The 27,918-nt window shown below is 46.0% G+C and overlaps 2 protein-coding genes across 4 annotated transcripts in view; both read left to right on the top strand.

Annotated features, from left to right (window-relative positions):
- Positions 1-17,749, top strand: part of MEGF9 (multiple EGF like domains 9) — a 48,342-nt gene extending 30,593 nt beyond the window's left edge. Inside the window, exons 4-7 of the mRNA XM_057405977.1 lie at positions 4,832-4,971; positions 8,522-8,665; positions 9,348-9,620; positions 13,309-17,749. Of these exons, the coding sequence (XP_057261960.1) occupies positions 4,832-4,971; positions 8,522-8,665; positions 9,348-9,620; positions 13,309-13,763 (1,012 nt within the window). The 3' untranslated portion in view covers positions 13,764-17,749. The remainder of the gene's footprint in view (positions 1-4,831; positions 4,972-8,521; positions 8,666-9,347; positions 9,621-13,308) is intronic.
- Positions 17,750-21,450: 3,701 nt separating this feature from the next.
- Positions 21,451-27,918, top strand: part of CDK5RAP2 (CDK5 regulatory subunit associated protein 2) — an 80,395-nt gene continuing 73,927 nt past the window's right edge. For all 3 annotated transcript variants that reach the window (XR_008971763.1, XM_057405895.1, XM_057405898.1), the window contains exons 1-3: positions 21,451-21,612; positions 21,764-21,825; positions 23,823-23,890. Coding sequence is in view for 2 of the 3 variants with exons in the window: in XM_057405895.1 (XP_057261878.1) it covers positions 21,560-21,612; positions 21,764-21,825; positions 23,823-23,890 (183 nt within the window). In the remaining variant the exon portion in view is untranslated. The remainder of the gene's footprint in view (positions 21,613-21,763; positions 21,826-23,822; positions 23,891-27,918) is intronic.

The following is a 27,918-nucleotide window of genomic DNA, read 5'->3' as shown; positions in this document are numbered from 1 at the left end:
ACACTCACAGAGTGGCCTTTCAGAGCTGTGAAGTGTCCCCGCTCCGTCTAGGGCTGCCATATAAACAGATGCTGTCCCCCAGCACAGAGCGAGGAATGCAGAGCACAATGGCCCAATGTTCCTCACAATAAAGCTCTGCTTCTTCTGCCCTCCACAAAGGCGGCTCTGAGCGGGGCTCACCCATGGGTGCACTAACCCTTCCTCTCGGGTGCTTTGGCTGTGGTTTGAGCTGATGGAGCAGGGAGGTGAAACCCAAACATGGGGCTTTTTCCTGCTCTCTGCTTCCCCGTGTCCTCATAGTCAATGGACCTAAAAGAAGATCGTATGTGGGTCACGAGGGTTCCTCTGTCTGGGGTGAGCATCAACAGCGTTGGTTGTCCATGGAATTGGCTTGGAGCTTTTAGCTTTCAGATGTTAACATCCCTGTGTTGCCCAAAGAGATTTATCCCCTGCTGCTGTCAGACATCACAGCAGATCAGCACAAAAGGAGCCTGGCTCGCTGGTGAAACGCACTGCTCTTGGTGACATCTCTTCTGAACCCACCTCATCTCGCAGCATCCTTTTGTCTTACTCCATCAGAGTGTGACAGAGCCTTTTCATGAGGGTTGTTTTACAGATGCTCGCGGTTCAGCAGCGTGTTCTCCCTCATTCATACTGAGCCCTGTCATTGCTGGTAATTGTATATGTTACAGGGGCACCTCTGGGTGCTGCTGGGATGGATGATGGGCTTATGTGTCATCAGAGGTTTACAAGGTGGTGGCTGGGAGGGGATATGCTTTAAATATAAAGGCACAGAAGGCTGGTGCTGAACTGTTTTGGCTGGCCCAGATATGGTCAGGCAGTCCCTGGGCACCCAGGTTCTTGTGGCATCTGCGAAAACATTCCAAATGAATTCCTCCCTTCCCTCCTTCTTGGGAGAAGAAAGGGGAAAAAGAAGAAAATCAATGATTAGAGGTTGCTGAGGTTTTGTGTTACACCATTAAACTGCACGGCATGTCTCCCAACAGCCCTTAAGGCTATGGTCCTCCATCTCATCCATCTTACGGCTGTCATGTCCCCTCCCTGACTTCAGGATGTTTCTGTGGAGGAGTGGAGACCCGCTGCAGATGCAACTGCACATTAGGAGCTGTCTCATATCACATATTTTAGTGCTTTTATGCTTTTCCCCTTGTGATGAAGCTCTCCTGTGCTGGGGGTACAAGGTGAGGGCAAACCCCATCAGTGTTGTACTTCCCTGACCATCAGACCTGGGGGATGAAAATTCCCTGTGGGATGCTCTGTGGCTTCAGGCCAGACATGGGATAGGACTTTGGAGGTGTTGCCTGTTCTCTGTGCTCTAGGGGACACTTCCAAGTGGGGTCAAAACTCGTCCTCCTCTAGAACAGTAGCCAGAGTAATGCAAGAGTGGGGGTCTCTCCTGTATCCCCTTCTGTAGCTGTGAAGCTGCAGTCCCATGTAAAACCCCATCACAGGCAACGTTTTGTTGCCACTAGTGGCACAGATCACTTGGCAAGTGATGGGGTTTCCTGTATCCAGTGGCTATTTCCCCTTGGGTGGAATGGAAGTGAAACCAGGCTGGCTTTTGCAGATACGTTTTTGGGATTTAGGCTGTACCCCTTGCCCAATACTTGCTTTTATATATGACCCCTGCCTGGTGCCTGCTACCCTGTATGTCAGCATCCTGCAGTGAGCACATCCAGCCCCAAGCTACTGCCCTGCAGGCATCAAGGCAGCAGCTCTTAAGGTATGACACAAAGCCCATAGTTCTGATCAGATGCATGAGCCCCCTGCCTTGGGAGATCCCAAACCTGGCCTCAAGTGTGGCCTTTGCCCTTGGGTATTGGATCACTCAGTGCTGGATCCAAGCCTTGCACGTGCTCTGCCCCTATCCCCACTGGCTGGCTAATCACTGCCGGCTCCCTCTGCCAGGGCTTCGTGTGCCGGTGATGGTTTTAATCATTAGGAAATGTATATAAAGTTGATGGATGATGTGATATGCACTACCTACATGGTCTTTAAAGTAAGTATATTCATAAAAAACTAGGAGAAACAGAGGCTTTTGTTACTGGAAGCCTGTTTTTGCCCCAACATCGATTCTTTTGTGAGAGCTGCACACTGGTTGGCTTTAATGGAGTTAATAATCATCTGAAATGGAGTCGAGCAATTGATGTTATTGCATCAAAATGTTTCCCTCCTTCCCTTCCCCCTCTTTTTCCCCCTATTTCCCCCCAAAACAGAAATTCCTGGCTAATGCTCAAAATCCAGTTCAGTTCTCACCATGCAAGTATTAAACTGTGGGTCTTTTCTTTCAAGTTTCTGGATTCTTATGTGCACAATTGGTCTGTTAACAGCACTTTTTTTTTTCTGTGTGGTTTCAATGCATTTATATCATTGACCTTTGCTTTAAAAAGTGTCTGACAGCCTTTGCTGGGCTGGAGCTATAAAAAGGAGTGTTGTAAGGGGGCTTTATTCTATGGAAGCAATGACCACAGGCAAAGCTTTATATTTGCTGAGTGATTTAATTCTTGCACATGCAGAACTTGGCTCTGGGCCACATGTAACATGTTGAGAAAAGGTCTGTTTGAGAGGCATTAAACCCAAACTTTACTAAACTGCCTTTTTTTTGTACATATATATATATATAGCTTTGTTTCCTGTTATTTTTAAGCTAACAAGTCAAATCAAGGGATACTGCCCCCAAAATGCTGCGCTGAGCTCCAGCAGAGCCACTGGGGAAATAAAGCTCCTTTAAAGCAATGAAGTGGGAGTCTGGATGGAGGGGTGCCTGCTGAGAGGAAGAGGAGGGTGGCAATGTAAAGGCTTAATGGAGGGACAGGAGAGGATAAAACGGGGCACTCTGGACTCCAGCTTGGGAGGGTGAACATTGACCACCTGTAGTGCTTGGTCCAGCTATGTCCTACTTATAAGGCACATCCTATGAGTAAACACAGGTGTGTTTTCAGGTTAAGCATCAGTTCCCCCCCATTAGTTGCTTTTCCCTGCTTGGATCTGCCTGTTCCCTGCCTACATACAGGAATATCTGACTGGGAGCAGTTAGAAACAAATAGACCCAAACTTTCTGTTTGTTCTCATTTCCAACACTGTGACAACGCTTGGATGAACGTTGGGTCTTGTGAAAAGCTCTTTCAAAGTCAAATGTACTGAGCTGCTTAACAGCATCCCTTTGAATTGTGCATCTGCCTGCTGCAACTCCAGATAATGGTCTGGAAAGGAGGAGACGTCATCTTTCTCTTTCTCCTTCTTGTAATCAGTCCATTGAATAAGCCTGAAGTTTCACATGCTGGAACTATTTAATTGTGTACCCACTTGGGCCGAGTTCCGTGTTTTGGTGCGCCTTTGAGTGTTTCCTCTTCCTTTGGCAAGCAACTGAACAAGAGAAATACTAAATGATGTTAATTTCCAACGGAAGCAATGTCTTCCCCAAAACATTGCAATCTACTGCATCTTAATGAAAACCAACACATCAACAGTGCACTGAGCCATTTGGAGCCTCAGCCTCTATTGGTTTTAATCAGCAGGTTTTTTTCCAGGGGCTTTTAGAAGCAAACTGTGCATTGCTCTCTCTTCCCCAGGAGGAGAGAGGGAGAACAATAGGTTATCTCTGTGCAGGCACATTGAACCCTGGAATACTGAATTAAACAAGCGTAGGGATAGGGAGGAGGTAATACAGGGGGAGAGCTGAGAGGAGGATGAAGCCATTGGTGGTACCTGCTTTGTCTACTGCGGCTTCAAATGAAGCCATCTTCTGTAGGAGACTAGATCATGGTTTTTTGGGAAGAACTTCTGCCTAAGAGCTCATCTCAATCTCCCCTCTGGCAGGTTAAAGCCATTCTCCTGTGTCCTGTCCCTACATACCCTTGTTTCCCTGAGAGTTGAGCTTAAATGCTACTAGTATATAGTCACTTATGAAAGCGATGGGTTTGAAGCCTCTATGTCAAGAGACTGGCATGGAAAGCCAAAGGAATGAGGGTAACCTTTGCTTTTTATAGCCTCTTGGTATTTGCTCATGCAGCTGACACCAATACCCTCTGTTTTAACTGCGCAGAGCTCCACCCTCTGTGCACTTCAGACTCTGTGCCCAAGTAAACAGGCTCCTGGCTGGGGTTAGTGTAGTGGAAACTGCTGGGGAAGGGAAAATCCTCTCTTGTCTTTCCTTGGTTCCTCCTGGGTAGAAGAAGGTGACTGGAGTGAGAGCCTTTGCCTGGGTGGCTTTGGGGATGCTGCGTGGAAGGGATGAATAGGATCATGAAGGAGAGCAAGTGGCTCATGCCTGCTGAAATCCAAGCAAGACACCTGAGATGCTGTGCTCTTGAAGGAGCAGGAAAAGCTCCTGGTGAGCAGGGAATTGTCCACTCTCCCAAAAATCTGGGGAGTGCTGGTTGGTATCCATGTGGGGAGAGGTGATCATCCATGTGGGTGCTCTTTTATGGTCAAGGTGTAGGGCTCATGGGTGTCTCACTGTCCTGCACGACCTGGGGCAGGTGCCTGAGGAAGCTGGGAAGGGAGAGAGGCTGTTGGAGCATCTGCTGCGGGTAATGCATGAGGATGGCTTTGGGCCAAGGCTTTCCACAGTGAGTGATGGTTTCTGGTGCCCAGCTCAAGACTGCTGTCAAGGCAACTGCTTTTGCAGAGATTTAATCTCTCCTGAACTCCCCATCGCTTTTGGAAGTTGTTGCCTATGGGTTTCATATTGTGCTTCCAGAAGAGTTCACCTCCTCTGGAAAGGGAGTCCAAATCACTGACCAGAGGTTTGCACTTTGGATGCCTCTCAGTACATCCAGATCTCACTGTTTGTTTTTTCCATGTGCAGCTCTGGGAAATGCCAGTGTAAAGTTGGTGTCATGGACCTGAAGTGTGACCGGTGCAGTGACGGATACTACAGGTTTAATGAAACCACGTGCGAGCCGTGCCAGTGCAACAACCACTCCAAGACCTGCAACAGCTCCACAGGTAACCTTCCCCTTGTGACCACGGTGGGTGCAGGCTTTACCTGCCTCATCTGTCTCTGGTTTTTGTCATTTTTGTGCAGCAGAGTTCTGCTCTCATTCTCTTCATCTGCATCTTTAGAATCATAGAATTTAGGCCTTGAGTACCCAGAATCTTTACATTTAAACTGACATTAAAATGCAGCTTTGGAGCTAGTCTTCCTCTCAAGGAAGTCAATAAAGACAGCATTATCCACCTCAGGCTGCAGTGCAGAGCCTTTATTCTGCAGTCTCTATTGGAAATCAGTGCTCCATTGTTCTCTGCTTACCCAAATACACAACACTGGCTTTTAAGGAGCTGTTGTTTAACTGCTGTTTACCTGGCAACATCTACTGCAGTAGCACTGAGGTAAGGTGACTGTTATTGCCACAGAGGACACTATTAGTGCTAGAAAAAACTGGCAGCACCTAATTAATATTGCCCACTTCTTATAAGTTTGCCTTGTGCCTTTTCCTTGATCACTTCTTTGGCTGTATCTCACTCATGCAGATGCTGATTGAGTGCAAATGTTGAGGTACCTGTGCTTGAAGAGCTTATGGGAGGGCACAGGGATCCTAATTGCTTTTCCATTTCCACCGAAAGGAGAGATCCCGGAGGAGGAATGTTATGTGACTCCTGCACAATCCCCACTTTAGCAGCAAAACTCACACTCCAAAATCCAGATTCTTGTCAGAACTTCCAGGCTGAAATGCAGTTCTGTGATATTTATGCAGGAGCTTAGAAAGAAGTAATATTTTCAAAGTCTTTGTAGGGGTTTTTGTAGGTGGCAGAGAGGCAGAGCTCATTAAAGAAGGTGATTTGGGGTAATTTCTGCACCACTGTCTCTTCCCTCATGTCCTATATGTTTCATAGAATCACAGACTGGTTTGGGTTTGAAAGGACCTTAAAGCTCATCCAGTTCCAAGTTCCTGCCATGGGCAGGGACACCTTCCAACAGACCATGTTGCTCCAAGCCCTGTGCAACCTGGCCTTGAAAAGCAGAGGAATGGGCAGCTAATGCCCTGATCCTGCTGAGCATCAGTTAGCACTGGGCACCAGACCTACACTGATGAATTACTGCATTCGTTCCTCTATGGAACTGTATGTGCTTCTGTCCTACCAATATTGAAGGATACAAGACTGTACCTAAAGCTGTGCACACATGAGCTGTGTTACTGATTTGGAGCTGGCTGTGTGGGTTTTGTGAAGGAGGAAGATAATCTGCTCTCCCATTTTCTTCCTCAATGTTCCCCCTGCTCTTGATTTAATTAAAACCCCAAACCCCAGCACAGATCTTGCCCCTGGGATGGGGCTGTGCAGCAGCCCTTCAGCTGGAGCTGCCCACAGCACTGCAAAGAAAAAAACTCTTTTTGGTTAATGCCCTATTCTTGAGTATACAAAAATCCCTTTTTTCCCCCCCAAATTTCCTCCATCTGCTTTATTTGCTGCGAGGGGTGGGAGAACCCAACAAAACCAGAGCAGAGCACAGTTGATTAACAATTAGGTCTGACATCTAATAAGTAACACAGCGCTCAGCCTGCTCTAGACACTGCACTCTGTGTGACCTCCCCAGCTTTACATCAACTCTATGTGGTCTTTGTCACATTTTCAAGCTTTCTTTGGCATCAATGCTGTTCTTTGGGCTCCCTCTGCCGGCTTTACAACCGGCTCCACTCAGCATTCCATAGGCCAGGAGGAATATTTAATATCACTGGGCTGGGAATCAGGCAGCTCCCGAGGCAACAGAGCTTTCTTTGACACTTGCGCCCTGTTTTACGTCAGTGCAGTGAGTTTGGTTGCTGCTTCCCAGTTGGGATATTGGGAAGTTTGATCCTTCCTGAGGGAGTTATCAGGATGGGAAGTGCTATTAATTATTAAGGCTTTCCATAGTGATACCTGATTGCAAGCCCATGCATGCTGTGCACGGCAGAGCGACTTGCTGACTCATTGGAAATGCAGCCATCTCACAGGGTTAAGGTAAAGAGATGCGAGTAATTCCTGCTGATGGGAAAGACATTGGTCCTGAAATGACCAAGTCTGTACAGACTCCAGATTTATGCCACCATTAAAGCCTGCAGAGCATGGTTCAAGGCACCCTTGCTGCTGATAGGGCAGATTAACCTTCCCTGAGCTGCTCCGTCCCAGGCATCCCAGTGAAGCAGCTGATGGAGGTTTGCAGATCATTTCCCCTCAAACCTGACATCTCTCCCACAAAAACCACTGGCTCGTGGCTGACATGCTGTTGGGTGAAGAACAAACAGTGTGTGGGAGCTGTTTGTGAGCGTCCTTAGTCATCAGGGTGCTGCCAGCACCATTGTGCGAGTGAATCATTCCCAAAGTGGGTTTGCTTCCTGCTCTTGGCATGAGGGTCGGCTCCAAGGACATGCCAGGGATGCTCAGGGATGCTGAACTGCAGAGTCATCACTGTGCAGAGAGAAGGAGCCATGCAGCATGTTGGGATTGCAAGGGAGCCAAACTGCTCCAGTATGAATAAGAGAATCTGCTGTGTGGTTTGTTTTCTGTTTTAACAGTCAGCATTAACCTAATTCAGGGGGGTTTGTGTGCTTAATGTTGATGAGACTTTTCCATAGCCCTATAGCACTGCCAGATTAGCTCAGTGAATCTCCTGTCTGGGCTTTTATATACAGGGAATAAACCACTGTGCTGCCTTGGTTTGTTAGAAGGTGGCTGTTGCCTTTTCAGAGTCCTGTACATGGGATTTAATAATCTCAGCTTCCCTCAGGTCACTGCCACCTTGTCGAGGAGCCTGCTGAATTACAGAATGTTCCTGTTGATGGATGGGCTTTTGATAGAGGCTGCGTTTTTATAACCAGGGATGTATTTCTTTCTCTGGCTACAAAATGCAATTTAAAGGGCCACTGGGACACAGCCTCTGCTAAGACACAGCACGTTGATTTTCTGATTCAGGGGCTTCCCTGAATCCTTCAGGAAAGGGATGTGACTCACATGAACTCCCAGTTCTCCTCTGGTTCTTTGGTCAGTCACTGCTGCTGCCTTCTTCCTGTGATGGGGATGGAGGAGCTAGATCTGCATGGGTGGGATGGAGCCATCTGCCCCCAAAGCAGGAGAGCAGCACTTCCTTACCCCAACCACCAGGTCTAAGGTGTAGGAAGAGGTTGTGCACAAAAAGAAGGCAATGAACTGGAGGGACCCCTCGTGGGAGTGGGGGATTGAAGCCTCAGGATTCCATCTCATTGATGGAATCAAATGCAAACTGAAACCCCTTTCCTTGAGGACCATTTAATATTGATAGCATGTGTTTACCTGCGCTGACCTTTCAGTGAGGAGCTGCATGCCTTTCTTCTGGGGCTGCCTACTTTTTCAAATTATATGTGTGTGCATATGGAGTAGGGATGAGGTCGTAAGAGGCCAGGATCATGTTTTGGCCAGAGGGCATCCAAAAATCACCTGTGAACTCTGATAATTGAGGGTGCTCCATGCGGATTCATGCTCCAAATGTTCCACTCCAGTTCCTGCTCCTCAGTGGTTGCTTGTGCTCCTGTCCCTTCCCCAGGCATCTGCCTGCACTGCCAGGGGAACACTGAGGGGAACCACTGCGAGCTCTGCAAGGAGGGATTCTACAGAAGCACCCATCCTGCCCACTCCTGCCATCGCTGCCCGTGCTCCACCGTGGCATCGACTGGAACGTGTCGCATACGTAAGGCTTTTTCCCTTCGGTCCCACTCCTCAGATAATGAATGTAGTGCTTTACAATTAGGTTGCCACTCAGTGTGCATCAGCCTAGCAAGGGGTTTATAGCCCATGAACCTGTCTGTGGGAGCCAGAGCACCTTGTGGAAGCAGCGCTTGGCACGATGCATCCCTGGTGCTTGTGTTGCCTCTTGTGAGAGAAGCTGTGCAGTGGAGGGCATCAGGAGTGTGTTTCTGCTCTGTTTTCATGTAATTAAGAGAAGTTATAGCTGTAATAAACATAAGGCTTTTTTTGATATTTCTTCAATCAGTTTTACAATCAAGCCACCTCTGGCTTTGTATAGCCCCAAAAGTTCCTGCAGATTCCTAACACCCCTGATATAGTTCCAGCTGTTTGCTGAAATTGGCTGTTTGAGATGGGAATGCTCAGGAGTAATCATCTGTTTGCTTAGCACCATGCTAAGCGTGCTCTGTGATGCTGGTACAAGGCATCAGAAACCCCTAGGGACAAAGAAAATGCTGCAGGTCAAAAGTTGTATTTTCAGCTTAAAATCTGAGATTGATTAATACTCAATGGCTGATTTTTTTGTCACAGTGGCTTGTGGTCATGTCCCTAAGAACAAACCCCAGAGCGGGTGTTTCTCTCCAGGGGGAATGATGCATCCCCTGTTTGCTTTCTGTATTCTCTAGATCATGGTGAAAGTGCCCCAAGGTGTGACAGGTGCAAAACTGGGTACACTGGCCCGAACTGCAACCGCTGTGACAACGGCTACTACAACTCTGACAGCATCTGCGTGACGTGTAAGTGCAACGGGAACGTGGACCCAGTGCAGTCGCCCAGCGTGTGCCGGCCGGACAGCGGGGAGTGCATCGGCTGCCTGTACCACACCGCCGGCTTCCACTGCGAGCGGTGTGAGGATGGCTACATCCGAGACCCCGACGGGACCAACTGCACCAAGAAAGGTAGAACACACTCCTCCTGAAGGCTGGGAAAGGGGATCATAGAATCACAGAATGGTTTGGGTTGGAAAGGACCTTAAGATCACTCAGTTCCAAACCCCTCATAGGCAGGGATGCCTCACCACCCTCACAGCAAAGAGCCTCTTCCTTACATCTCACCTGAAATTCCTCTTTTTCAGTTTAAACCCATCACCCTTGTCCTGTTGCTACAGTCCCTGATAAACAGTCCTTCCTTGGCATCGTTGTGTCCCCCTTCAGATACTGGAAGGCTGCTATGAATGTTGTTTATTGTTCAGGTTGGTTTAGATTTGTCTAGCCTGTGTTACAGGGAAGAAAACCAGACCATGTTGTTGCCTACTGGCTTTGAAATCTGATTGAGATTTACCTCTGTACCCTCCCTGAATCCCAGACTGCAGCAGGCACCTCTAGTGAACAAGCTGTTTGCAGTATATTTACATGTAGGTTTTCAGATTTCCATTGCTTGATATACATGATCTTAGTGCCCAGTGAATTGTTCTTCTTGACCGGTCCATCCAACAGCACTGCCTAGTTCCCTAGAAAGGGTGTTTAGAATGAATCTTGTCACTCCTCATACTCTGCAGACATTATTTGGGCCAAATTTAGGTATCAGAGAGTCAACCCCAGAATTTACTGGTATCCACTCTGGGAGTCTCTCATCAGTCTTCAATCCACATCCAAGACACTGCACGTAGCATCTCTGACACAAATTGGCTCCGGCACTTAGAGAAGCCACTGCACAACATGAGGACTCATAGTAAAATGAGAGAAAATGGTTCTTAAGTTGCTCCTTCAGTGGTTATCAGGAGTTTGGTCCACAAGGTGGATCTCCAGCTCCATGCATGGAAATGTTACTGGTGTTATGGATTAGATAAGAGAACCTAAGAGTCTGGGAAAGTATTTGGGCCTGAATTTGTCCTTGTCACCAGCAGAGATTTAATTCAGATCTTCTGTTAGGAGCTAATGTGGTTGTCACTCCCATGCTGCTCTCTGGAGGTGCAATCACAGCATCCCGCTCTGCTCAGAGAGATGATCAATACAGAAAAGTTGAATGCTCATTACCTGGCACTGTACCGTTACAAGGCTGGAAATGGCACTTTTGCATCGTCTCACCCATTATGTCCCCCTGCACAGCCCTCTATGCAGAGAGCTGCATGACTCTGCTGCATTAAAATCCATGAGTATGGCTTGGCTTGGAGACTTGTACCTTTCACCATTCAGTTTGATTTTAATGGCATTGTTATAGCCAATTCTGATGTAGGGAAGGGATGAACCCGTTCAAAGGGAGTGGGACACACTCCTCTAGCCTTCCTGTTTCCTTGGTACCCCTTTTCCCCTTTCTTATTAAGTAACTAAAGAGGCACACAGTTTCTTTCCAGTTTCTTACACACAATTTGCCTCAAATTGACACACAGAGGTACTGTGTTTTAACCACTTTTTGGTTAAGATCTTCATAAGCCACTAGTGCGTTTGAATAGCCTAGTTTTGAGTGGCTTCTAGAGCAGAATCATCACCCAGATGATGATTTAAGTCTCTATTTAAATGCTTGCAGTTGAAACAAGCCAGCATAAAGCTAAACCCAACCTCCAGTATCTACAGAGTCTTAAACCTGACCAAGATTTTGGTGCTTTCAGGGCTGGTGGAGAGAATACCCAAAGGATGTGTGGGATGACCCAAGTCAGTGTTTTAGAGCCAAGTTAGTGTTTTAGACCTGTGGGTGATTGGTGTTTCTGGTGAAGCAAAGCAGCAAGGACTCAGTGGTGCAGAGTGGCCCCGTGCCACCCAGCTCAGCATCACAGCCATCCCTGAGAGCTGGCACAGGGACTGCTGGCACAGGCCTGGCTCCTGCTGGGGCTCATTCACTGTGGGACATAGCAGAAGCTTTTCAGGGCCTGCATTTCAATCAGGCAGCTGGATATGACGCTCATGTCAAAGCTGCCAAAGCAGCCCATTGACTGAACATCTGCCGCTCTCAAGGAGCTGCTTGTGGACATCTGGAGGGTTGGCACAGTCCTGGTGAGCAGGAACAGGCATGGCTGTGTCACAGCTCAAAGCGACAGCCCGTGCTCAGAGCAGGGCACTGTTGCACCATGACGTTACCGTCGGTTCCAGGAAGTGTTTTCACCCGTGTCCCCCTGCCAGCGCTGAGCTGATGCTGACTCGCAAATAAAGCCCAGCAAAGTCCTGTTTCCTTGCTGGTGAATCAGCCATTGTCTCCGTTCTGGGGTTTTATTTCTAATTATAGCTACCAAGCCAGGGTTTGCCAAGAATTGAGTGTTAATACAGGAATTTGGAAAGGATGACTGAATTCCTCGTGCCCTTCTCTCAAAGCTGTATCCAGGAACCTCTTGCTCCTGTCACGTTGCTTCCTACTGCAAAATTCTGCCTGTGATCCCATAGAAAAATATGCCTTTGTGGCATTCAGCATCCTGAATATCCTTATCAACCTTAGGCAGGACCTGCAGAGAACAGAGGAGCTCCTCCAGGGAGGAGACTCTGAACAGGAGGCTAAATTAGGTGTGTGATGCCCCCTTCATAGGAGTTTCTTCATTGCCTGAGCTGGGAACGTGGCAGTCCAAAGTTAACTCGTGGGAGTTCCCCTGAGGGCCTGTGGTAAGAGATGCGCTGAGTATTTCCAGCTCCTGTTGCCATTGGAGATGCAGCTTAGTGCAAAATTAGTCCTCTGGAAGTGACTCTCCTCAGTCATAATTAGTAGACATTCTCTTTGGGAGAGCTGGATCAATACAACAGCACCATCAGCTGTAATTGCTGCAGCTGTAAGTGGGTTTAAAATAAAGTTGCATTTCTAATAGGACAAAGAGAAATGGAAGAGAGTGGGAAATAGGGTGCAGAGAGTCCTGTGGAGCAATAGGTGTAGAGAACACTTTGGTTGATTGACACTTCAGCCTCTGGAGGGTTCTTGTTGCCTGGACTTGAGAACCTAAAATAGATCAGGTTATTCCTGTGCAAAGATGCTCTTTTAGTTGTGTTTGGGAGCCTAATACTCAGGCTTTTATCATGCTTTCTGAGGCCTAGAGCTCAATTGGTTTAAAGGTGTAATGAATTTGCATCCCACTTGTGAGATGTCCAGTGTTAACGTGTTGCTGACTCCTAGGTCTGAGAAGGGAGTTATCCCATTGCTGGAAACAAAGCAGGTTCTTGGCTGTTTTGTGCCTGGGAACAGGCTGCAGAGGAAGACTGAGCTTGTGGCACAGTCTGATAGTTCCCATGTTCTCATCCTTCATGCGTGGACAAATGCCAGCAGCTGAAATCAGACCAGGATCCAAACTGGCTTCTGCTGTGCTCAGAAGTTTCATGGGAACATCTATAGTTGTTTTAGGGGGATGATATGGTTACTTTTTGCTTCTAGTTATGCAGACTGGGGGTTGCTGTGAGATTTGTGAATGTATCTAACACTGAATCTTGGCTACTGCACTACCCCTCCATGCCCAAATTTTACATAGGGATGCTGCAGCCAGTGAGCACTTACTTAACACATAGGATTACTTAAAAGAACCCAATCTGGCTGTTTTTGTAAGCTATTGTGAAAACATACCAGCTTTAAGAGTTTAGACTTTATTGCCCTAATAACTGTGATATAAATGTCAAATCTCTTATGTTTATGCTTAACTCCATCTTAGCTTTTATTGACCATTTTTCATTTGTTTTGTAGAAGCCACTCTTGGGCCAGAAACCGGGGAGTTCACAACATCTGCTCCAAATGCCACCCAGGCAACATCCTTTCCAACTGCAGTGATAAACAGTACGTTGTCACCAACAACTATACAGATGCTATTTCCCATGAGTTCCTCTGACAACAGCACGTCTGCTTTTGCAGACGTGTCCTGGACTCAGTTTAACATCATTATCTTGACAGTTATCATCATTGTTGTGGTCCTACTAATGGGCTTTGTGGGTGCTGTCTACATGTACCGTGAGTATCAGAACAGAAAACTCAACGCTCCTTTTTGGACCATTGAACTCAAAGAGGACAACATCAGTTTCAGCAGCTACCATGACAGCATTCCCAACGCTGACGTTTCGGGGCTGTTGGAAGATGATGGGAATGAAGTTGCACCGAATGGACAGCTAACGCTGACGACTCCCATGCATAACTATAAAGCTTAAAAGCAGTGATCCAGCTATTCCAAAGTTGGCTTGGAAAAGTTATGGGGCTTGTTGAAGGGATATCAGGAATCCGTGCCAAGGCTCCAAGCAGAGGAATTTGCTCTTCAGATACTCTTATTCTGGGAATGCTGTAGCTTGCAGGTGAACAGGAAAAAGCGTAGTACATCTGAATTTCAGGTAATATGGTGAAGTGCATTCAGTGGCCTGCTCTCCATCAAGATCCACAGAGTTCACTGTTGTTAAAGGCTTGATGATGCTGATCTGAAATATCTTTCTTATGAAGAAGTGGTAGGGTGGAGAAAGCACTACCCATGACTCATCAAAAGCTACTTGATATCCAGCCAACCTAACACTTATGTCTTCATCCTTTAGTTTGAGAAGTAGCTCATGAATTAACAGTGGATATTCAGGAAAGGCTTCATTTTAGTTCCTGATATAAATGTGTTTATAAAGGAGGACAAAAAGAGAAAGGGAGACGTTCACTGCAATACCAAAAGGCAAGTAGAGGAGTGAGGTGCACACTTAAAAAAAGTCACCATTATGAGTTTCCACTAAGCAGGGAAACAGGGGAAAAATAAAGAATTAAAACATTGGAGTTAGGGAAGAGACAAAGCTTTTCCATTTCGGAGTATTTATACAGGGTGATGATGCTATTAAAACATAGCAATCCATTTTGGTTTTTCTAGAAGGAGTTAATGAACTTGTATAGTTTCTGTGCAAGGGAAGACGACAAAGACATCTCAGGGTTGCCGTGTAAAAAGAAAAGCTAGGCTTAATACCCTACCCTGATAGCAATGGTGTGTTCTGTATATAAAATGTAATATATCTTCTTGGAATTGTATTTGTAATTATTTGTACAAAAATAGACAACCAACCAACCAAAAAACCCCCCCCAACAAACCCATGAACCTCCCCTATCCCCCAAGTCATATTTTCTCTTCTAGATTTTAACTGTACAGCGGTTAGTGGCGTTGTTTAAAACGGAAACAACCTGAGGGTTGTTTAAAATACTGTAAATTAGATGGCAATATTGTTGGAGCTGGGACTCTAGCAAACACTGACTGCTTGAAGCTTTTCTTCTAGTGTCATTGACTAACTTTCTTTTTTAGAGAACGTGTGAGTGCTCCCTACTTGCATCTGTTCGATTTCCCCATTCCTTTAAATATAGAGTGAATACCAGTGTTGCCATGACTTAGGGCCTAGTAAGTGTCCAAAAATTGGATGTACCATTCTGTTACTTGCTTTTAAATCTCCATACAAAATGCAAATACACTGTCATGAATGCACTGAGAGCCTGATCTCGATGGCTGAGCTTCTCCAGAGCGGCTGCTCGTGATGTGAGTGGATCTCATTCCCATCTGTCCTGCACTGACACAGTGATAGGGGAGACATGTCAGAGAGCTGAAAGCAGCCTCCTGGAGGGCAAAAGCAACAACATCTGGATTTGGATGGGAATGGCTTTCAGCTGAAGAGCTTCTAGGCTTAAAAGCTAAAAATGCACTGAGGCTTTCTGGAAATGTACATAGCACAAGGTGGTGGTGATGGGGAATCAGCTGTGTCCCTGGTTCCCCTGATTTTTGTGGGAGGCTGGTGGACTGTTAGGGGGAGAACAACCAGCGGGCAGCAGAGTACAGGGAGGTCACTCCTCACTTGGTATCTGCATCAAGGCAGGCACTGTGCCCTCCTTGTGCTGGTGAGCGCCAGGTCCAGCCCATGAAAATCAATACTATTACATTTAAGCAGGGTGTGAAACAAGCCTCTCGCCTAACTCATGAGGAACCTCAAACTAAAGCTGCATTGCTGTGTGTGTTGGTGCTCTGCAAACGATTGCTGCTGAGGATAAATGAAGTACCTGCTAAAGGTCAGCAGGAGCTGACAGATGCATCCTCAGAGCCAGGTGAAAGGAGGTATTTCTCAAGATGAGAAATGGTAGGAAGAATGTGGTGATTATTTATTTGCTTTCTGGTGCTGCACGGAGGCTTTTCTTACCATTGGAGACTTTTTGGGGAGGGTGGGGGGTACAGGTACTTCAAACACATGCACAAACATGCCATTTCTGCCTCAAAAACTTGCTTGCCTGGTTTAAAGATGGGGCACACCAAGTAAGAAGGGAAAGAGCTGAAGATGGTCAAGGGCAACTGCAAGGGCAGAATGGGATATTGAGCTGATGGGACCTGGGTGAGGTCCCGGAGTGTAGGTAATAACTTTGGCTAATGTCAGTCAGAGCAATGTTACTTGGAGTTATGAAACAGGGGAGGAGTGGAGGAGAAAATCTGGATGTTGCTAATTCTTGAGTCATTCATCAGACTTTGGAAGAGCAGAAAATTTCCTGGAAGTTGTAACTATTTAGCAGCACTGATTTAGGGATACGCTTGCACTTCATCACTTCAGAGGGTGGGGAAAAGTGATTTAGGAAGTGTTAGCTTCTGAGACTAATGCTGGCAGGCTAAGTGAAGGATGGATTGTTCACTTTAATGTTTTCGTAATATTTTGGTAGAGAGAGAAAACACCTCTTCCTCATTTTGGGATTACTGTTGGCTACTTTGTACCAGAAATAGGCCTTGAGTTTTCTCTCGCTGTAGAAATAACATCTTCAAAATCAGAGTGTGAGTTCAGATGCTGAGCCCTCCTAATATGTGCCTACCACAGTGCAGGAGGTGTTTGCATCTGGGCTGCTTCTGACCTCCAAATTGCCCTCAATTCTTTGTGTTTGAGCCCTGGGTTTGAGAAGAGGGGGAGGGCAGGATACCTTACAGTCAGTCTGCAAGGGAGGGTGGTACAGCTGTGCTGCTTTGGGTTGCACATCTGGATGAAAGGATGTAGATGGTCCCCACAGATGTGATGGGAAGCTTGGCTGGGCAGGGGGGACCTGGCTGCCTGGGTTTGGGCAGCAGAGGAAAGCACAGGATGTTCTTTAGCAGGGACTGGAGCACAGCGAGGATGTGGCACTGGGACAGTGCTTGTCAGATGGCAAAATGACTCAGCAGGAAAATCCCAGCCATCTCCAGTCAACCAGGCCTTTGGCACAGAGGAACAGCACTTAAAAAAGGGGATCAATGTCTCAGCAAAGAGAGAATAAACAGCTTCATGTTCGATTTTGGTGGTGTGAGATGAGACCCTCCCTCTCTCCATCACTCATGCAGTGTCCCCTGGGCACTGCAGGAGATGAGGACAAAGCTGGGCTAGTTGTATCTTCTATCAGCTTAGGTTGACATTGCATTTTGAGGGGATGCAGAGCAACACACATGTGCCAAGGTACTAAAGGACACCAGGACCACTGACCTGCCATGTTGTAACTTGCCATGAAGCTTCCCAGATGTTGTGGTTTGCCCTATGCCACAATGGGGTGTGGGCAGGTAAACCAGAATTGGATTTACAGGGCTGTTGAGGTCCTACTCAAGCTAGCAAGACAAGCAGGCATCTGGATGACTTCTAGGGCTGATGTGGCAATACAGATACATGTAGGATTGCTGAAGGGCCACCATACTTCTCCTTCTAAGTGGGCATGCTGCTGTATGGCTCTCCTGAAGAAAGGTAGTTGATGGCATGGTACAGTGGCTGTAGAACATAGAGAAGGTACAGTAAGGGCTGGGTTAAGGTGGGAAACCAGCTCTCAAGGCACAATCCTCAGGGTCGTGAGGGCCCTGTGGACCCAGATGGTCTGGATGGGGCGAGTTCAACAGTCAAGTAACTTGGAGGCAAGAGGATATAATGGAGTGGATAAAGGGCAAAAAGCAATGGTATGTCAAAGGTGTGGGGCAGCCTGGATGGCTGACAACTTAGGAGAGCATTTGGTAAGCACAGAATGCAACAGACATGCAAAGAGTGATTGGGTTAATGGGAACAGATGATCTCAAATCTTATGAACCACTGTAGCTAGGAATAACTTTGTGGAGCACTAGCCCTAGGGAGCTGGGAGGAGATGTCATCCACTGGAATGAGAATTCCCTTGAACCAGGCAAACTTGGCACGCTGGAAGCCTTTTATGAAGGAGGAGGGGATGTAGTCAGCATCCTTTGGGTGTCCTGGGCCAGTTCAGTGCTCTACAACCGCGTTATCTTAAACGTTACATGCAATGGAAACGGGGGGGGGGGGGGGAGTTTGCACAGTCTCCTTTAAATAAAAGATATAAAAATAAATTTCTCTGTCAAGTCAGGTTTTAAAATGAGCTCCCACAGGACTCTGCTCTTTGTGTCAGAGGCATGGATAAGAGAAATGTGGGCCTTAAAAGCTGTACTTGCTCCCAACTGAAACCAGTCTTACTACGCATCCAAATAAGGTGTCTCCTAAGCATATGCTATGCTTACAAATGCATTTCTAAAATAAAAAGTGTATGATTTGAATATATGTCAGAATTTATACAGAAGAATGTTATTTAAAATGAATAAAAATAAATGTATATAATTTGTATCTATGCCACTTGGATTTTTGCATTTTTGTTCCTTCCAAGTTCAGCAGGAGTCTTTCCATTGATGGCAACCAGAGCTGGACTGAAACCTAAAGGATTGAATCCGATCTTAAATGACATTTGTTCAGAGAGAATTATTCCTTCATTACACCCCTGGATGTGACAGGAGAACCAGGGCACAAAAATGGTTTTTAACATCAGCTATAAGTAGTTGACATTGTGTCAGATAATCCAGCTATAAAAAGAGTCCTAAGATGTTTTGTGTCTTCTTATTCATCCCAGCTTTCAGCTACTTACATGAACATTTTTGGTAGCCAGACAGTCAATGCGTGCTTCCCCGTTGTTGTCTGTAACATTCCCACAGACATAATTTGTCAGGGATTTATGCAGTCATTAACAATGAAACCCACAGAGCAAAGCTAGAATCTGGAAGAGGATATTGTATTGGATTTTTCTTCATGACCACAATGGGTCTTCCAAAGGAAATGTATGTTATCAGATGCTCTGAAATCCTTATCTGGTGCATCAATAGTCCTTGACAGTTCCGGTACTGTCTGTAAAAAGACCTACAGAAAACTTGCATTTCTTTCTCACTTGTCACTGTTAGGAAATGGATTTTTTTTTTGGTGCAGAAGCCAATACAAATGCTAAAGGGCAGTCTTTTCTGCTGAATGTTATGTCTAACTCTTATTAAGTAAAGAACTTGGAGAGGTAAGTTGGCATAAATTAGGCAAGCACTTAAAAGTGAGTGTTCATTCAAATGTTTAACTGAGCCAGAGCTGTGTAAGTAAGGGCTACACTGGTGAAATTCCAGGCAGTTTATTGAGACCTGGTTTGTATTAGCAGAACAGTTTGATTGTGTGTGACATAGCTTAGGAGGAATTCCACTATGAACCGTAACAGGAGGAGGGTAACTGAATACTGAGCAGGTCCCCAGAGAAGGGACTTGAGGGGAAGGAGGACCCACACTCAGCTGATGGTGACATCTGTCCTCCTTATGCCACCATCACACCTCAGGCACAGCACTCTGAGTTGCTGGATTTCATCCTGCTCCTTGGGATGAACAGCTCATCCATACTGTTACACTCGCCATACTTCTCTCCTAGACTCCCTTTAGTACTTTTGTTTCTGTGGCAGTCAGGATCCCAGGCTGCCTTGTAAAGGAAGAAAGCATCATTCCAATACAGCTTCCTAACACAAGGATTTAGAATAATCTCCCCAAATGTGTTACTAATTAAGATATGGTTAAACAGCATTAAGCAGATTACCAGGAGGCAAGTTGTTAAGTGCTTCTAAACAATGCACTTCTCAGCCCCTTATGCCCCTCACAGCTTCTTGGTGCTGCTGCAGACTGGGCAGTGCAGATAGCCAGGGAAGTTTTCCATCGTGTCTGTGTATATATACATCTATATATCTATATGCCTTTGTCCACCAACCAACCATTTCATGATGTGATAACCACAAGGATCCTGCTGATTTCCTTTTGAAAGATAGTAGGCTGCAACACAAACCATGGCTCTGCAGACACAAAGGTGCCATGCCCGCATCACATGGGCAGTGAATAACGTGTCCTGTACTAAACACTGATGGATGCTGATTTAATGGCATGTATCAAATACGTAACACACTACGGTAACCTGAAACGTGAGCCAGTTGGTACCATCCTCCTAGCAAGTGGGCTCACTCCTTCTGTGAAGATCCGCTCTGTAAAGGAGCAAAGCCATGTTTCAGACTGATTGATTGCACCCTGGTGCCGTATGGCAGACCTGCTTTTGCAAACTTAACTTCAGCTCAGCAGAAGGGGACCCAGTCACACAAGGTGATAAATGTCTCTCAGGGGCCTATGGGGGAGTTGAAATGACTGAACATTTAAGGTCATCAGACCCTGAATGCAAATCATTAGGCTTGGTCAATGGGATAGAGAGGAGATTAAAAGCTTACTTGTGCTAAGTAGTGCCTGGTGTTTCCTGGTGGTTTGGGGCACCAACAGTTGCTCCATCATGCACTTGTACACATAAAGTTGAAAGACAGAAGTAGGGATGGGAAGCCCTTCATGGTCATACACATCCAGTGGTTGCAATGGCCACTATCACCAGTCTAGTGCATTTTACAGGCTTGAATCTGTTCTGAATAGCAAGTAGAACTGGGAAGGGTTCACGGAGAAAATGGAGTGAACAGGGCACCATGATGCTTTGGAATAATCATATCCTAGAATGGCTTAGGTTGGAAAGGGCCTTAAAGCTCATCCAGTTCCAAACCCTTGCCATGGGCAGGGACACCTTCCACTAGAGCAGCTTGCTCCAAGCCCCTGTGTCCAACCTGGCCTTAGACAGTGCCAGGGATGAACTTCTTCCTAAGATCTCATCTCAGTGTCCCCTCTGTCAGTTTAAAGCCATTCCTCCTGTCCTGCCCCTACCCGCTCTTACAAGAGCAAATAAACCCACCTAACTGCCATACCCACGGGCAGCCCTTACCTGTGGCCTAGTTCCTGGCCAGGTACGAATCCCTTTGCGATAACCCAGATGCCATTGACTGAAACCTGACACAGTCTGTACGGAAGAGGCAACCAAACCGTGCGCCTTAAGCACATTGCCGCTGCTGTGGGTCCCTGCAATGGGCTTCCTCATGTTGCAGGTAATGCTGGGTGAGTCCTGGCACCATGCCCTGGTTGTGAATGTCTCAGGGAACTTTCAATCTCAATAACGAGTTAAAAGAGAATGTGGAGAGCGTGAGGCACATGGAGGCAGCAGCTCCCCCCGCTCCTGACACCCTCATGGGCCCCCCTGAGAGACACAGCCCCTGGGGGAAGCATATTGTTAGTGTTTAAGCCAGTTTGCCATTCCAGCTGCCTGAAGTGTTCAATATAATTCCATTTTCTCGCTCAAAAGTGGGAAAGCTGCAAGGCTTAGCTCTTTGCTTTACACCCCCCCGATTGATTCAAGATCGTCCTGTTTGGGTGCTGACAGCAGCTGGCTTCGCGGATTGTCACCCCTGCCAGCTACAGAGAACAGTGACTGGAATGGGAAATTAAACCGTCATTATTCCTCTCTCCAAGCCTGACAGAGGGCTGGCGCCGAGCAGGACATGGAAACAATCAGCTCCGGCGGCTCTGGCAGCGGCGTGGGGCCCGCCGCACCCCACAAAAGCCTCTTCCAAACGCGGAGCTCTGGGACCGAAGGCGGCGGGGAGAGGCGGGGAATGCCCCGTTGCTCAGCCCCATCCCATCGCCACCTCTCACGCGGACTCGGCAGGCTTGCCCTCGACAAAGGTGGCTCACCTCCGTCGACGCAAAGATGGCGGAAGCGATTGCGCCTGTTTGAATTCCAGCGAAGCCGCCAAAGCCGCGTACAAAGGAGCCGGAGCCGTGGCCGCCCGGGACCCGCGGGCCATGGACTCGCTGCCGGGGGACGACCCGACCCTGCCGGTGGAGCTTGAGGGCAGGTAGGCGGGCGGGGGGCGCTGAGGCGCCGGGCCCGCGGCTCCTGCATCCCGCCGGTGCATGTGGTGGGGCTGGGCCCGCCGGCCCCGAGCGGGGGTCGTGGGGACGGGACCCCCAGCGCTTGTCCTCAGCGGTGTTCTCATCCTTCTTCAGCGTGTCCCAGCTGCCGGACGTCTCCCGCGGCGATCCCCAGCCCGGTCCGGCCGGCGGCGACGGTAAGGATGGGAGGCGGGCGGTGCGGGAGGCGACGGTGAGGTACTCGCGGCACCCGAGGAGGAGCCCGCCCGGCTCTGCCCGGGGCTCGGTGCTCCTCCGGGTCTGGGAATTGCCCTCATGCAGGAGGGCTGGAGCAGCTCTGCTGTGCGGCCAGGCTGGGAGAGCTGGGCTGGGTCAGCCTGGAGAAGAGAAGGCTCCTGAAGGGGAGACCTGAGAGCAGCTCCAGTGCCTAAAGGGGCTGCAGGAAGGCTGGAGAGGGGCTTGGGACAAGGGCCTGCAGGGACAGGCCAAGGGGAATGGCTTTAACCTGCCAGAGGGGAGACTGAGATGAGCTCTTAGGCAGAAGCTCTTCCCTGTGAGGGTGCTGAGGTGCTGGCACAGGGTGCCCAGAGAAGCTGTGGCTGCCCCATCCCTGGCAGTGTTCAAGGCCCGGTTGGACACAGGGGCTTGGAGCAAGCTGCTCTAGTGGAAGGTGTCCATGGGTTGGAGCTGGATGAGCTTTAAGGTCCCTTCCAACACAAACCCTTTTGTGATCTATGAAAAAAGTCAGTAAATGCCTTCAAGTGATGCAGCTTTTTGTAAGTTATGTCTTTTTAAGGCTCTAAACCGCCAGCAACTGCTGCAGTTACCGCTGTCTGCTCTGTTGCCTGTGGTCATGATGGCTCTTAGTCTTACGTAAGATGATCAGTGGTTTTGTGAAGCGTGTACTTAAAACACTTACAATATCCAGCAAGGCAATACTGCTCTTTCATGTTGTGCTTAGTTTTAGGGAAATTGGATGCTGGGTATCATCAGGTTTTCCAGTTCAGCTCTTCAGAGTTACTTCCTGCCTGAAGTAGCCTGCTCTGGACTCAGTAGCTTCGCTTTTACCTATTCACATATTCAGAAGCCTCCTTCTGTTGAACAGAAGCGTCAATTCAGGACAGTTTTCTATATGATAGCCATGTAACTGTGTTCATCCTGAGGTGTGGGAGGCTTGCTTGAAGCACTCTAAAGCTGAATGGCTGCAAAGTACTGCTCTGAAGCCTTCTAGCTGTGGTGTTAACTGTTCTCTGTTGCGTTAGGTACATTTGAGGTGTATGGTTTTGATTTCTCTTTACATGCGTGTATCCAGCAACATACCGTGGCTGAATTCATTGTGTAGATGAAGTAGGTAACTGAAACTAAGACTTTGTGGTTTACCATGAAGATCTGTTTGCTCACGAAAGGAAACACATGTAAGAAACATACCCATGTTGCCAAAGAGCTTTGTTGTATTCGGCCTGTGCTCTAGGAAAGCTGTTTGTTATTGGGGTTATTTTCAAAGTTGCCCTACCTTGCATAGCAATTTGGGGACTGCTTTAAATGAAGTATTTTCTTGTGGTTAGTATGAGAATCAGTCCTCAGCTACCTCTTCTTTACATTGAAGATAAGTGTTTTACACAGTCTCATTATTCTCATTAAAAGTTTGCTCTCACACATTTGAGTGGAAGCAAGTTCAATGTTAAAAGAATGTGTGTGCAAAAGGAGGTTTTAAGTGCGTGTAAATTATGCTTTAGAAACTTACATACTGGTCATTTCCTCTGTCTGTGATTTCCCATGTCTAAGGTGAAGCCCTGTCCTCTTATCGGTAAGGTACTGAGATTTGAACTGCTTTCTGATGGTTTAACAGGACTTAATTCTAATATGGGACTCCTCTAGTTGCTCTGAGGACTTGGTATTGAAAATGCACCTCACATAGCTTGATTTCAGTGCACATCTTGGTTTAAATGGCTCAATTTGTAACTAGGGAGCTTAAGTGGTAGAGAACTTGCTGTGATCAGAAGGAAATCTAGGTACTAACTAGTTAGCCCTAACATTTAATGTGAACAAGGGGCAAGAAAAACACCTCCTTCACTTCCCCAAAGGTGGTGTACTTTTACTATGTTGAGATTAGCTAGGCCTTTGCTGTTTCCAACTTGAAGTCCAGTTTAGAGATTCTGCTGTCTGAACTTGTTCTGTCTTCTTAAATATCTAGTGTTACCAGATGTGGCAGAAGACACAGTCTCACCAACTAGAGCTCGGACCATGAAGGACTATGAAAATGTAAGCAGACTTTTACTATAAGACTCAGTGATATATTTATGGCCAAGATATATCTAACATGCTGGATCAAGTGTTGACTCCCTGGGTCAGGCTTGTTCGTCTGTTAGAGGTGTGACTGGCTGGCTGTGCTTTGAACCTCTGTTTCTGAAGTATTGCTTTTGAGAACAGAGGGAAAAACGTGTTGCTGAGACCAGCCAACTGCTGCTCTGAAGTTATGAAACAAAATTGGCACCCTCTGCTTGAAAATTCATGCAATCACCAGAAACATAAGAACTTGGCTTGCAAGTCTGCAATTGATGTATTTCAAGGGATCGTCAAGCCTATTTTCATTTAGGCTAGTAGAGGAATTGTGGTTTTAATTCATTTAACTGTGTGTAATACTTTTTAACCATGTAATTATGTATGATTCTGCTTGGAATGCTTTTGTTGTAAAGGTCTGGTATCATTGTGATAATTCTATAGATAAAACTGAGTTAGGCACTTACTAAAATCCAAAGGAAGACGTTAGATTTTTTTTAAAACCATATATGAATTGCATTGGTTATTTAAACTGAATAAGCCAATCTTCTATAGCTGCTGAATGCTGCTTTGGTTGGGGTATCGCTGCATTCAGCTTTAAATTGCTTAACTCAAGTTCTTATGGCTGTGTGAAGAAACTGTAGAGGGGAAGGCAATCAAAATGCTCAGATGACTGCTACAGATAAAGGCTGTGGCTTGCTATCTTTAGGATGTGTCGAGTGTCTGCAGTTTTTAGTGTGTTTCTGCAGCTGCTGTTACCTTGTGTAGCATTGTTATGTTTGAAATGAGTGCTGCTTCTAAACTCTTTCAGTTTCTGGTGGCCTTATGTCCCTCTAAGGCAGAAGCTTTGCTGTTTGGTCAGGATTTAAAGCTGCTTTTGAAATGCCTTGGCCTGTGTCTGTTTCACTTCCTCTTTTGTTTTTGTGCATTGGAAGACTCTTGCCTTGGCATTCGTATGTGCTTAAAATACCTTACTGTGATATATGCCCAAGACTTCAGTCTAGCATATACATTTTGCAAGTGGTTTATTATCTGCAGTGCTCGTTTGCACAAGGGAAAATGTTATCGGAGCGAGGAAAAAATCTGTTGTTGTTTGTTTTGTGTGATGTAGAGGGGAAGGGGTGCCCTCACGTGTCTCTGGGTTCCTCGTGTGTACAGACCCCTTATGTTAAACTGAGCTGTTAAACGTCTCATGGGCTTTTATGGCTGCCAACAGTATAATGAAGCTCAAACGTTCATTCAAGTAAGGGAAGAAGAACCCATTAAGCACTATTAAACACAGAGATATTTCTCATGTTTTTGAGTCTAAGATTTCTGGTGGCAGAAAAACTAAACTTGAAAAAGGGAGCATTTACCATCATTGTCTTTTTAATTATTTACTAAGCATTCAACTACAGCTGTGTTTAAATGCTCTTTTGGACTGCCTGTTCTTATCCCACTTTAAACCAAATCTGAACTAGCAGGTAAAGCTCCTGATATCTCCTGCCTGGAGGTGGTTTGTGTGCGTGTATACATATTTATATTAATGCATCAATTTGCTGATCTTTGAGGCTATGTGATTTATACAAGGTATGAGAAGGAAGTAATGAAAGGAGTGGGCTCCTTTCCTTGCAGTTCAGAGAACAAGATGGGTATACTGAGCCTTGAATGGGCTAAAGGGTGGATCCATGTAGAAAAGGTCCTTTTATGCTTATAAAAGGATTATATATGAACCATCTCCATATCCTGGAGATGATGCTGATCTAGATGATGTCAGAGGTGTAGATTTTGTTAGTATTTAGAGTCTGTCCCACTTTCTTACCATATTGGGGGAACCACCTTGTGATAGAACATGTAAATACGTGGGCAAAGTGAAAGACATCTCTAACTGAGGACCTTGTTATTACTAGATGTTAATGAGTAGAAAGGACATTAGTACCAAGTTAGGGAACTATGTCATAGTATATGTGTGTTCATTTCTTGCCTCCCCAAACCCACTTTCAGTTTTGCTGTCTTGTTAAAATGGCCTCTGCTGGCAAACCCTGTGTTGTGCTGTGAAGCCACGGCCTCTGCTGACAGATGCTGTTTGCCATAAAAGTGGCTTTATGAACTTGGAAAGGAGCTAAACCAAGCTAGGCAAGTGATGTTTGCTACCATGCTGTCTAGAGTATTCTGTGTAGAGTGTATTGCTTTGTTCTGGTTTTCTTTCCAGGAACAGTCTGCTGTTTCTCTTCTTTCATTCCTTTGTTAAATACAGAAATCAAAATGCAGAAAGGAATTAAGACTGAGTCTTTAAATGCTTAAGTTGAGATGATTGCCATTAAAATCCTTTTGCAGCGTGAACTTGCTCACATTTTACACGTTGTCTTTTATTAAGCTATAACTTTTTAATTGTAGCCTGCCTGAATTAACTTTCCTCTGAGCAACTGAATGTCAGAGACAACATTTGTTTCACTGCTTGGTTTATGATTGCGTAGTCTGTTTTGTTTGCCTTTTGAAAACAGTACCCTTAAGCTCTCTGATTTAATTCTATTGCCACTGAAATACATGTGAGCAGAATTAAGATATACTGAGTTCTTTTGAAATTGTTTCTTTCTTTCTGACTCAGACTGGGTTGTATGAGTGAATTCTAACAAGGAGTTCAACTAATACAGTTGCAGAGCATCTTTGGACTATTTCTGAATGAACAAACAGGGACTATCTGTTAGGAATAACCTACTGACAGCATAGAAAACCCAAAACCAACAGCCCCAAACCAAATGCTGCAAGGTCTGCTCTCATGAGTTGAACAAAGAGCTGAGCTTGCCAGCAAGACATGTAAGATCTAGCACAGTTGTGCAGCCTTGCTTTAGAAGGGCTTTCATGTCTTTCCTTACTCTGAATAAGGATTTTAGTTCTGAGCAATATTCTGCGTTGGGCTCAGTCACGTGAATTCAAGTACAAAGTTGCATTGTTTTCATGCTTACATCCGTTTGAATGTTCTGAAAGAGTCATTGCAGTTACTCAAGATGCCTCATTATACTCCTGAGGTGTTATGCTTTATGCAGTTACAGTGCGCATAGTTCAAGTTTGTCCACTACTGTTTGGGATCATCCAGTTGGAATTGTAGGGAAACAAGGGTCAAGTTAACTTATATGTATTGCCACTAAAGACAGGCTTCTTTAGGATGTGTGCATGGGCCGTTGAGTTGATGTTGTCAAGGGTATTTTCAAAGCCTTGGATGATATTTCCCAGCGTGAATAATGCTGAGGCACATTGCTGGGCAGATGACTGAACTGCAGAATCGTCTGCAGATACAGGTTCTGCAGTTAGAGAAGATCATTTTAGGTTTCACAAGCCAAATATTTGAAGAATTGTATTGCTAATAATTCTCACAAATGGTACAATGCTGTTCTGGGAGAGCCTACATAAATATTTGATTAGTAGCTCTGTAACATATTAGATTTCCTTTTGCTGAAAGCATCTGGCAGGGGACACAGGGCTTATTTGAATGAATGTTTTATGCTTAGTTCCTTAAAAGAAATTTAGAGGGAGACTTCTTTCTTTAATGAAACCATCAACTATGTTACTGCTTCTACTAGGAAGGGTAAAAACCATAACCAAAGAATTGCACTATGAAATATGTGATGGGATAAAGGTTTTATTGGTGTGCGATTGGGCACACGTGCTTTGTGTGCCTGTGGCTTTTCTTCCTGCGAGTAGGCTGCCAGCCCATGCTTTTGCCAAGAAAATGCTTCTGTTTCAACACGATGTCTTGTTTTGTTCAAGTTCTTTCTTATGAAAGAAAGAACTACTTAATATTTTTAGACTTAAACCCCTTCAAACTCTTGGATTCTTTTTGTGTAAAGTCACACTATGTTTTAGTACTTAAAGAAGGAATGTTCTAAAAAGCACTGTCTGCACAGCAGCGTGTTTTATATATGTTTAAACAATACCCTTTTATAATTATTTGCTTAATTGCTGGTGTCTCCGAGTTTTGCAGGGCTAAAACTAAATACAAGCTAAATGATAACGTCTTACACAAACATATA

The sequence above is a fragment of the Pezoporus wallicus genome, unplaced genomic scaffold (assembly GCF_028554395.1).
Source record: "Pezoporus wallicus isolate ANWC-B61680 ecotype Strahan unplaced genomic scaffold, APGP_CSIRO_Pwel_v1 contig_4684, whole genome shotgun sequence".
Classification (NCBI taxonomy): Eukaryota; Metazoa; Chordata; class Aves; order Psittaciformes; family Psittacidae; genus Pezoporus; species Pezoporus wallicus.
This window is presented reverse-complemented; position numbering and strand designations above follow the sequence as displayed.